The sequence below is a fragment of the Echinops telfairi genome, unplaced genomic scaffold (genome assembly GCF_000313985.2).
Source record: "Echinops telfairi isolate 266 unplaced genomic scaffold, ASM31398v2 ScPeMD7_23;HRSCAF=83, whole genome shotgun sequence".
In the NCBI taxonomy this organism is placed as follows: Eukaryota; Metazoa; Chordata; class Mammalia; order Afrosoricida; family Tenrecidae; genus Echinops; species Echinops telfairi.
The window spans coordinates 46,816,997-46,829,627 of record NW_022103920.1 but is presented as its reverse complement, the minus strand read 5'-3'; the positions used below and the strand labels follow the sequence as shown (position 1 = coordinate 46,829,627).

Genomic DNA, 12,631 nt, shown 5'->3' with positions numbered 1-12,631 from the left:
CATCCATTCGATGGCAATAAGTGAGATAAGACAAGGTAGAACTGCCCCTGTGAGTTTCTGAGAGGAACACTCTAAAAGTAGAAAGCCCTGTCTTTCTCCCTCAAAGCTGTTGGTGGTCTCGAACTCCTTGCTGACCTTCCAGTTGGCTGGCCCACTCATAACCACCGTGCTGCCATGGCTCCCTCCTGACAGGGCTAGCCAGTGTCAAACTCCCGGAAGAGAAGCATGCTTGGTCCGTTTCAGGTACAAGGACTGCGAGGGGAGAGAGAGGTTCAGGCCAGATGACGCAGGTGCTTGGCAGTCATATTAAATAGTTGATGTGCTAGTCAAAGGGTAAGAGAACCAGGGGAGCCTTTTGTAGAAGGAGATTATCGTGCATCATTTACTTCCTCCAACCTAAACTTCAACTTCAAAGACACTCTTTTGATAAGAAAAGATTAGATAAAATAAAGCTCTTGCATATTAGGGCTCTGATTGAACTAACAATGATAACTAATTTTTTTTTAACTATAGTAGCAACAGTAGTCACAAGTTTCGTTTATGTTTCTCTGTTTTGTTCGGTTGTATATTTTTAATCAAAATTATATCTGACAGAATATGAAATTATGGAAGAGAATGGTGAACGTTACACAGAAAATGATCTCTGTCCCTTTATGAAAACAAATGGGCTAAAATATAATCAGATTTTACAAAGCATATATTAATGATCTAAGATGGTAAAATCATGAGTTAAATAGCATGTGCACTTAAAATAAGTTGTGCTTCTGAGTTTTCTCAAATATAAGCGTGTTTTAATTGTTTCAATTAAATGGTTCAATGTGTTTTCTTAAACCATTTTTAGTGCCCAGGGGGAGCGTTTACGCCGAATATGCGAACCACCAAGGAGTTCCCGGATGATGTTGTCACATTTATCCGCAACCATCCGCTCATGTACAATTCCATCTACCCAGTCCACAGAAGGCCCTTGATTGTCCGCACAGGCACCGGTGACAAGTACACAAAGATAGCCGTGGATCGAGTCAACGCTGCTGACGGCAGATACCATGTCCTGTTTCTCGGGACAGGTAAGTCTCGGTACTAGAAAATGCCACCCTTCGTTTTAACGTCTAGTAGGAAGTGTGTGTAAAGGTATTGCGCTATCTCTGAAAGGTCAGCAGTTCAAAACCACCAGTGGGTACCCAGGAGAGAGATTTCTTCCCCTAAACAGTTCCAGGCTGGGGGGCTGTAAGGGTGAAGTGTTAGACCAGAGGATATTTTGGTGTATTACAATAATCATTCATTGAGTGGCAGGATGTATGTTGAGTGTGAATGAATTTTTCTTTCAACTGAAGGGATTTCTGACTTCTTCATAAATTACTTGGGCCATTTTCTAAGGGTAATGATAAAAATTATGTTCTAGATAACACTTAAAAGGGAATGCCCTAGGTAGTATAGAAGGCTCTTGTTAGTTTCAAATGTTGTAATAGTACTATCTTAATAATTTACAAATTCTAGTCTTTAATAGACAGATGGAGTGAAAATGTTCTTCATAGCATACACGAGATGGAAAGACTATCTTTCTGTTGCTATAATCCTGCTTCTGAAAGGGTGGCCCCCAGACCAAAAGCATTAGCATTGTTTGAGAATTTGTTAGAAATACAAATTCTTAGACGCTGTCCCACGAAATCTTCACATGAAACCCAGCCATTTGTGCTTTACTGGGCCCTCTTTGTTGGAGCAACACTAAACTCTGAGAGTGGACACCCTGCAGAAAGACTTGTGCCACAGATGAGACAGTTCACCATGTATTTCAAACATCCCTGACTGTGTTGCCAGTGGTGATAAAAGGAAATCTTTTACTTGTATTTTTTTATATTACACTACCAGTGAATTAGATAGTTTTTCTAGTAGGATAAGATAATGCTATAGATGACATGTTAATATCATCAAACATAGCAGCAGTGGCATATGTAATCTGAGCCCAGGAATGAATAGCGCTATGACTTCAGTCAACCGAAAATCTGGGTACTTTAAGCTAAGTAAATTTTACAGTGTGGGTTCTTTATAAAGTTCTTATTTTATCTTTGTGTGTGTGTGTGTGTGATGCTTAAAAGCCCAGATCTAAGCCCCTCATTCTCTTATGGTTTCTGTTGATGCTTTATTGGGATTGGAAGTCCCTAGTGTGTAGATTTTGGAATCTCCAGCACTTTGATTTATCTGTGCTTTCCCTGGCCTGCTTTTCTCTTGAATTTAAGGGGACTGTTCTCTTCTCAGACTAATGTATCCCACACTGCTCTCAATTTTTATGTCTTATCAACTTTAATCAATTGTATTCTCATTCATTTATTTTAAAATAGTTTACCTTTACTAAATGCTCCGCTTAAGATATCATGTGACATTTTAGAATCGCTCTCTTCCGGTTGCTTTAATCGCGTGTCATATAATACCCAGTTGCCCTTCCTTGCCTTCTCCTTCAGTAGCTCAGACTCCTGGCTGCCCATGAGTGTGGGTATTTCCCAGGTTTCCATCCATGTGACAAGTGATTTATACATTCCTTGGCCTTCTAATTCCTTCACTTGGTTTGTTTTTTTTAAAATCATTTTATTGGGGGCTCATACAACTTTTATTACAATCCATACATACAAAAATTGTATGTAGTACGTTTGTACATTCGTTACCCTCAATCTATTCCGTGTGAACAAATCCCCTCAGTATTTCTAGTCCTTGACATTTCCTGAGCATAAGTTTTGCATTCATGACATACTTTTGGATGCCACACATTGGATAACCTGGTAACACTTCATAAATCATGCTTCAAACTCAGTTTATTCTAAGACTCTCAATCCAACTTTCAATCTCACGTAATTACTTTCATTAGTACCCATTTGGAGCAATGGCCTGGGTGCCATTGGGACCTCCTGCGGCTACAAGAATCCAACGCCACATCTTCCCACAGGATGAGTCCTGAGAGGCAGAGAGGGCACGTGCCTCTGCCCTCTGTCCTGTACTCTTGTCGGGCACAAACCAGCCCTCTCAAATCACTCTCCTTACCTGTTCAGTTTGATAATCTTTTGCGATGGCCAACAAGAAATCACAGAGAAGAGTCAGAACCATGGGTGCTGATTAGGGAGGTTTAAAGGTCACCACAAGTAAAGGTCAGAAGGCAATGATAAGGAGAGCATACTTCTGACCCCGGCAGAGCCTCATCTCAGCCACGACAGCAGGTAGCTTTCTCTTGTTCTCAGACACTCAGCCACTTGATCTCTTAGCATCTGCCCAGCTCAGTGTTACGTGATCCCTCCAACATTGCTAAGTGCCTAAGGGCACCCTGCTCTGCCAGCCAGCCTCCTGCCAGGTGGCACTCAGCTTTACCTGTTCTGTAGGCTGTGGAGCCTGCAGCTGCATTTCTTGGCCTCCATAGTGCGGCCGATGGTACTTTTGCTGCCACCACAGCTTCAAGCTGGGAATCTCGCACATTCCACAGGTGGCTCTTTTCTCTTGGTAATTGTGGGATTCTTTGTTCTTGCCTCTGATATGACTCAAATATATACCCAGCAGAATGGCAAAACTGACCAGCTCCTGAGTGAGAGTCCTGGGTAGCTCATTTGCGAGTTCTCACTCATTCACTTGGAATTGCGAAGCCTTAAGGATAGAAGAACCTTTGAAAGTAATTTCACGCCAGCTCCTCACTCTTCTCAGGTTCTATCTCCCTCAGATATATGTAATTTCTAAGTAATTATGTAAGCTCAATGCGAACTTGTTGAGATGAATTGCAAATCCTCACGAGTGTTTTTGCTTAATATGTAATTAAATGAATGGAAACCTGATCTGCAAAGATATCATCTCATTATGAATGATTATAAATTATTTTCTGCTTGAATCATCCAAATGTGTTATTTTCCTGATGTGAGGTCATAATTTAGAGCCACATATCCCTTAATGTATTACAATAGCCAGAGAGATGGTTTTATTTTTTTGTACTCCTTAAAGGCTGTCAATGGGAGGCCTTGATTCCCCCAGAGTTGTTTCCTCGTGGGAATCTGTGTAAGACACAGATTTCATGGGTGAGATTCTGAAGAAGGCTTTAGAAGCAGTGCCCTCTGTTTGTTCAAAGAGAGGACAATGGCAGTCATGCTTTTGCATATCCTTCAGTTTTGTTTTTTAACCACATATGTTTCTGACACCGTTACCCAGAGTTTTCATATTGCTATTTAAACACTCATGTTCTTTTCAAAGCCAACATTTAGACATATGTTTTCAATTGTCATGGGAAATTTCTCTAACAATTGCTTACAAAGCCCCATGGGTCCCTGACAGTCTGTCCTCTCCGAATAGTGCATGCTGTGACGGTGCCTCTGCCAAGGGCATCTTTCCGAGGCGATGGAAATCCATTTCGCCCTGGAACTGTATCCCATTGCTGTATCGGACTATGCTGTGGTTGAGTTAAAGACAGGGCTTTTAAATTTACTTGAAACTCTCTCAACCATATTATCAATATAAAATATCTCTTGTCCAAGCAGTTATTGGATGGCTGATGACATTCTTCAGGGGAGTCCTGCTGGGTTTGTTTACTACTACAAGTGAATAAAAGAGCCTTTCTTGAAATGGCTTATGGGAGAATCACAAGTCATTGTTGCCATGATTTCTCAGCTGAGTGTATCTTAATGGTCCAGGGAACTAGAGGACACTTCTTGTATGCTGGATACTCAAATTTTTGCCACAATGTTAAAGCTGGTCTTGTGGCATCCACTTTTTTTGACCCATCATGGGAAGTGTCAGTGAATTCAGTGAAGAATGTAGCTGTCAAAAGAGATGCCATAGGGAAAGTTGTTTGGCGCTTCCGTTGGAACACCAATAGGGTATCTTGTAACTGTATTCACTTTGAATATTATGAATGATAGTTCTGTAGGCTCACTGCCTGGGAACTGTTACAATTTGCCAAATACAATGTACTACTCTGGCAGTAATTGATTCATTGAGATTTTGGCCTTTCATTCTCATGGGCCTGATAGAAATTATTTTGTACACTAATACATGCAATGAAAAAGATGTACTATTTATCCCTCATCTTTATTTCTTACAGTTTATATACTAATGCTTAGGCATGAGAAATTCTTAGGTGGAGTAACTATTTTATAATTAGCAGCCTAAAAGTTCCTGGTTTAACCACTCCCCGGCCGCATAATGAGAGAAAGTCCTGATAAAGTGGTTCTATAAAGACTGCAGTCTAGACGATCCTGGGCAACAATTCTACTCAGTAACTCAAGAGGTCAGATTGCTTTCGTTTGTTTGTTTTCTTTCTTTTTAAAAATAATTTTATTGGGGACTCTCACAGCTTTTTTCACAATCCATACATACATACACTGTGTCAAAAACATTTGTACATTTGTTGCCATCATCATTTCCAAACATTTTCTTTCTAATGGAACCCTGGGTATCAGCTCATCCCACCTCCCTCATGAATCCTTGATAATTTTTTTTAAATAATTTTATTGGGGCTCATATAAATCTCATCACAATCCATACATACACCAATTGTGTAAAGCACATTTGTACATTCATTGCCCTCATCATTCTCACGTTATTTTCATGTCTTTACACTGACTGCTGTCTCCTTTCACCCACTTTTCCGTTGTCCGTCCCCCTGGAAGGGGGTTATATATATTGATCCTTGTGATCAATTCCCATGTTCTTCCTCCACGTTCCCCTTCCCTTCCTGGTATCGCCACTCTTGTTATTACTTTCAGTAAACCCTAGGGGTTTAGCTGTCCTGGCTTCCCTGTGTTGAGAGTTCTTATCTGTACCAATGTACGTGCGCTGATCTAGCCAGACTTGTAAGGCAGTATTGGGGTCATGATAGTGGGGTGGAGGAAGCATTAAAGGACTAGCGAAAGTTGTGTGTTTTGTTGGTGCTATACTGCCCTCTAACTGGCTTGTCTCTTCCTTGTGGCCCTTCTGTAAGAGGATGTCCAATTGTTAACAGATTGGCTTTGGTCTCCACTTCACCCTCCCCCTCATTCACTTTGTTGTGATTTTTTTGTCCTGGGTCTTTGATGTCTGATACCAGATCTCATCGATACCTTGTGATCACACAGGCTGGTGTGATTCTTCCATGTGGGCTTTGTTGCTTCTCAGCTAGATGGCTGCTTATTTATCTTCAAGCTGTTAAGACCCCATATTCTATATCTTTTGATACCCAGGCACCATCAGCTTATATCACCACATTTTCTTATGCACCCATTTTGATTTCAGTGATTGTTTCAGGAAGGTGAGCATCACTGAATGCCAGGTTATTAGAACAAAGTGTTTTTGCATTGAGGGAGGACTTGAATAGAAGACCAATGTACATCTGCTATGGATTGTTTTTCAAAGAGTATTTTGTTACCATTGAAAATTTAAAAAAATTCTAATTTATATGCATTAATAAAACTTTACTAAAATCCTGTCACACCTGCTAGTTTACATATTACCTATGGTGATTTTTCATCTACACTGGTAAAGATGAGCAATTGCTATAGATGCTAGATAAACCCCAAGAGTAAATAATTATTATTAAGCTTATTATAAAAAAAAAAAAAAAACCTGTAAGGTCTGCTTTGCTTGGTAATTCTACAATTTTAGAAAAGCCGAGGCTTTGTCAAGAAGCCACCTTCTATGATATGGGTGGAATACAGGAATTCATAAATGTTAGGAACCCTGGTGATATAGTGGTTAAAGTATTTGACTCTAACCCAACATCAGTGGTTCAAATTCATCAGCCCCTCGGTGGGAAGAAGATGAAACCATCTAATCCATAAAGATTTCTAGAGTTGGAAACCCTCTCTAAATAAATATATGTTCTTTTATCTTGAATTTTTAAATGTGTGATAATTTATTAAAATTTATACTGGAAACAGAGCTTACTTTAGTACTATTTACAGCCTCTTTCTTGTAATCACTTTTCCTAGAAAAGATCACAGCATGGGAAAAAAAGAAAAGCTTTATCTTTTGTTTATTCTATGTTAATTTTTCATGTGTTGCCAGAGTTTTTCTGGATGGTTTTAGTTCTGTATATTAGAGCTGAGGGCATTTTTGATATTACATATTGTTTTCTTTTGTTTTAAACTTCAGGATGAAGGTAAAACAGCAGGCAATGGTTTTTATGGGATTAACATTTCTATTTTAACGTTGCCACCTACTGCTTATATCCAGAGCATTTGTTCAAAGGAGACTAGATTTCACAGTTAAGAAATTTTGCCTGTTTTCCTTTTGCTCCTGAAGTTATGAAAATATTTAAATGTCTGGGTCAGGGTCAGACAATCTGTGAAATTAATATGTTTATCACTCTATAGAAACCAAGATGCTGTGTGAGTTTTGAAGAAGGAGTAAGCAAGAATTACTGAAAATGGGTGTCAAGATTTAGGGTGATTTAATAACATTTTGATCTTTTTAAAATATAGGGTTAATATTTGCAGTGGCCTGTAAAAATTCACTTATTTTTAGCTTCTGCAACTGGAGGAACCAGAAGTTGGGAAGTTGGCTCTAGTAAGTCCTTTGAAAGTGGGGAGTTTGGAAGTGTGTGCTACATATGTGACTAACACCCTAAAATCCTTACCTTGCAGTGTTACGTGATAGCTGCCTTCCTAGTAACTCCCAAGTTCTGGCAGGTACACCTCTTGGAATGACACACTCTTAATGAACTGCAGAGACAGGCATTTTTGTTTTCAAGAACGTCCTAAACTACACAAGTAAAATTCGATAGCGGGAGCAGTGCATTTGAGTTCAGAAATGGCTGCTGTCAGTGGGAAGCTGTGAGTGTCACTCGAGGAGAATGTCTAACCAACTCCCTTCACTTAGCAGTCAGGAACAAATATCTTTGTAAGTCACTGGGTTTTAATAACATTGTGGTTCACTGCCTTCCCAAGTAGAACCTGGAAACTTTGCAGAGTTTGCCAAAGAGTCTACAGGGATTGTCACAGCAGGAACTATTAATGGAGCAGAGTGGAACCCTGGCTGAAGTGACAGGAGGGAGAGGGTAAATCATGGTGTGATAGTTACGTGGTCATGCAGAAGAATACCAGTGAGAGAAATGTGTGAAGCCAAGCACGTGAAAATACCCTTCTATAAAACGCCCAGTGATCGATAATCCAGAGACGATGTGTTCGCACTTACGTGTGACCTTAAAAAGAGAATTGCATAAGAGATGCATAACTCGTTGCTGAACCATTTTCCTTTCATGTCTTCTTCAGAGTCACACGTAGGTCTCAACCCAAACCAAACTCACTGCCGTGGGGTCTGTGCCGACTCCTCTCAGCCCCACGGGACGGAGTAGAACGAACTGCCCCTTACGGTTTTCAAGACTGTAACTGTGTAGAGGAGTAGAGAGCCCATCTTTGAAGACAACACGAAGGCCCTGACATGATGAATACATAAACTGTAGGGTTGCCAGTTTGCCGACTTGGTGTCCTACTTACTGTACAAATGACTGCACTTCTTCAGGCTTCCAAAATATTTTATACTGTCTAGTGATGTTCCTTAAATTTATTTACAGTGCTTACCTTGTGCTAGGAATGTTATATACATTATCTCATTCAATCCTCTAAAACATTCTAATAGCTTTTATGAGAATCAGGCAAAAGACAGGACTTTAGACTCCTGCAAGGAGTTACAGTCTTGGAAACTCACAGGGGCAGTTCTACCCTGTCCCACTGGTTGCTGTGAGCCGGCACTGACTTGATGGCAATGAGTTTGGTTTTGGTAATTATGAAAAGGGAAGCACCATGGGGAAAGAATGTTTGTCTGACTTATTCTAGGTCCGTAGTACCTAGAATAGCACATCACTCAATGTCGTCTTTCAGTAGGCACTATTCAAATGATGCTTCCGGGAGATGGCAATTGCATAGCTATTTAGTATTTGCTACACCCAGACTGTAAACCTACTATGTCAGAGCTCCTATTCTGAAAATGTTCCACTCCACCATCAGAAATTTATAATTTGTTCTTCTAAGGAATTTTTATTAAAATTTTTTTCATTTTACTCTGAATTAAATGGTTCATTTACATATGGTAGAATGTTTTTGGGGAGGTGCCTACAGTGAAAATAGCGTTGGCACTACTTTATTTAAATGATGTCACTCACTGTAATCCACTCATCTGCTGTTTTTTTTATGTGACTAAAATGTATCCTAATCAGGAGACTTGGAGCACAAATGTTGGAACAGGCTAATATTTTGTACAATGACTGGGCTCAAATTTAACCTTTGTCCAATTGAGGGTCAGTAAGGTAGGGGGAAAAGCTGTTTGGTAAGAGACAGAGAAAGCTGCAGAAATGGAGCGGAAATGATTGCTTCCACAAATCTTAGGATTAAGCTGATTTTAAAGTGGAGATTAATCTACTTTGAAAAGCTCTTGCCGTGCACTCAAAAGAGCACACATAAATAGCGTTAACAAGCTTCTGTTTACATTATGAAGACTTATTTATAATAATGTATATAGAAGCATGGACCAATTTGGAGGATTTCTGATAGCATTGTGATAGCACCAGGAGATAGACTATATTTCATACTAGAAGTGGGGGTGCCAACAATTTTGCTCTGTGTGGGTGCCGCATTTACTATGCAATCGTGGGCACTTTCCCAGGTGATATTAAGCCAACTGCAATCAAATGTCAACTCTTTAACTATAAATGTACGTAGGAAAAATTTCTAATTTAAAAGCAGAACCTTATGAGGTCTATTGTCTGCCTTGTGAGACTAAAGAGCCACAATAGGTTCTTGTTCTGGATGTGCTGCCAAGGGTTTCTAAGGCTGACTTGGCGGCCTTGGTTTAAGAGAGAAGAATCCATAGCTTACTGCTCAGCCTGCCAGGCCTTCTCTGTGGACATCCCCAGAAAGAGGGCCAGTGCCCTCAGATGCTTCTTGGATGGCCAGCTTTTCAAGAATTTTTATTTTTCTGGAAAGAGTTCAAAAACAAAAATGGAAAGAAGTGTTTAACTTTGAAATAAGAAGTGTAATGTAAATTGGAGCAAAACCCCCTGAAACTAGAGTGTCTGGGGTGAGTGTGTGGTATGAGAGTCCTGCATGCTTCACATTACTGAATGATATACTTATTTTCCTTTTCCAGGGAATAATGCCCACTCCTCTACCCTCCACCCCAATGCCCACTCTACCTGCATCAAAACTCCTGGAACCTATGAATATGTCACCTTACATGATAAATAGGCTTTGCAGATGGAATTAGGTATATAGACTGCAATAGGGAGGTTTTCCTAGGTTTACTAGATGGACCCAACCAACAGTTAAAAAGCAGAGAATAGTTCCAACTATAGTCAGTCAGAAAGAAATGCAGCAATTGAAGATCAGAGACATATTATATTACTGGTTTTCCAGTTAGCAGCAGGGGGCCATATGCTCAGGAATGCAATTGGTCTATAACAGCTGAAAAAGGTATGGGGATGGATTTTTCCTACAGAATCAAAAAGAGAGTGTAGTTATGCTGGTACCTTGAATTTAATCCAGTGAAATTCGTGTTGCATTTTGATTTTTATAACTGTGAGCTAGTAAATTACTGTTGTTTAAAGTATGAAGTGGGGTAATTTGTTACAATAGCAATAAAAATGGAACACAACTAACTTTATATATCTAGCTTAATTGCAAGACTGCACTAAAAGTATTTTGATGCTTAAGAATTAGAATAATAAATAGTCTATTATGATGTTTTAGAACTATTAAAAGCCCACACTAATTAATGCAAAAATAGTTTATTTTCTATGATTCCTTCTCAAACAGAGCGTGACAATGATATATCACATATCTGTCATTAGTTCCCTTCATGGAAACATTTATTGAACCCTTTGTTTTCCAAAACATATGGCATACCAAGAAGACTAGCGATAGCCCTTTCCTTCAAAGAGTCCATGGACCAATAAGTTCATGGATCAATAAGGGAAGCAAGTCAACACAGTTTAACAAATATTTATTAAGCATCTATTATGTACCAATCACTCAGTGGGGTTTGGAATATACCAATGTACAAAAAAAAAACTAAACTAAAATTACTGCTCTTGTGAAATGACCTTCTGCTGGGCAGAATATACATAAGTGAATATATGTAAGCATTGCATATTCTACTGCAAACCAAGAAGAACTCGAAGGAGATAAGAACCAAAATAGTATCTCAGAAGAGCAGGATAAACCATTTCTAGAAAGCAGCGTGCTTAGTTTTAGAGTACAGATGGAGGTCTCAGAGAAAGGATTGGCTGCTTGTTATAAGTTTTAGATCATTTTCTATTGCTGTATAATAACTTATTTCCCACCCCCCACCCCCCATTTTCTCACATCCCCTAAAAAGAACGGCTTGAAACTTCATACAACTTCATAGAATTTCTGTGGGTGATGGCAGGACTGGGCACTCTGCTGAGGTTTTCACAAGATGCAGTCACCGCACAGAATAGGCTTCTGTTCTGTCACTCAGTGTCTACGACTAAGCCCCTTGCTGTTGTAGGACTAGCATTCTCCTCTAGTGGCTACTTGTAGTCTCCTGCACAGGGCTATTTTCTCTGGTAATTAAAATCAAGAATCTTATCCATCCTTGAGATTCTAAGAGTTGAGTCTCTCCTTTTAGTGTGCTAAGACTTGGCATGAGTACACACGCACGCACGCACGCACGCACACAGTAATAATGGGATTGACAACCCATCAACTTTGTTATATAATATTAGTTATGCAAACATGTGACTCACTGAGAATCAGTATGCCTGCTACTGTGATCTGTGTGTCTTTTAGCTAGATCATCCTAGCAGTGATGTGGAAGATTCAATAAAGACAAGGAAAAAAGGCCAGTTCAGATACTTTTGCATGGTAAAGACAAGAAATAATCCAAACTCGAAATGGACATTGAGAGGGATTATCAGATTCAAGAGATATTTAGAAGGAAATTACCTACTATTGGTACATTGATTTGAGAGAGTTGAAAGGGTACAACAATGTGTCTACAGTGTACTGTAGATTCATGACTTGGAAAATAGATGCACTAGAAGACAGATAGTTGATAAACAGATTTGGAGCATTATGAATCCCTTCAGGAATTCATATCATTTCTTTTAGGTCCTCATGCATTGAGAACTGCATTAATTATTGTGTTAGTCTGGGTTAACTAAGGAAACAAATCCACAGAAACTCATATGTATAAGAGAGAGTTTTATATAAATGGTAAGTGTACATTAAGAAAGCATCCCAACCCAGTGCTGCCCAAGCCCATAAATCCAACATTAGTGCATATGTCCGACACCAATCTACAAAGTCCTCCTCCATCTCACAAAACACACACAACGATGCAACTTCAGGAGGAAAACTGAGTCAGTGAGTGTGTTAGCATGTCATCACTACCAGGGGTCTCCACACGGCTGCTCCAGCACCGAGGACTGCATCAGGGTAAGTCCATGTGGCTTCTCCTCAGTGATGTCTTTCAGGAAGTGAGCCTTACCAGCTGAGGCAGGGAACTGGCTAAGGCAGCTGCACCCTGGACCGACCATCACAAAGCAAGAGACCTGAAAACTAGAAAGGCAAGGCTCATCGAGCCATTTATCTCTCCACCCTTGAATTAACCCCCCATGTGTTTGTCGGCCAGGTTGGAACAATAACCTTAACTATCACAATTATCTCATTACAACCTC

At 39.8% G+C, this 12,631-nt stretch overlaps 1 protein-coding gene across 1 annotated transcript in view; it reads left to right on the top strand.

Moving 5' to 3' along the window:
* The window catches only part of SEMA3C (semaphorin 3C), a 183,342-nt gene that overhangs the window by 134,509 nt on the left and 36,202 nt on the right, over window positions 1–12,631 (top strand). The window contains exon 12 of the mRNA XM_004702624.2: window positions 842–1,064. Within this exon, the coding sequence (XP_004702681.1) occupies window positions 842–1,064 (223 nt within the window). The remainder of the gene's footprint in view (window positions 1–841; window positions 1,065–12,631) is intronic.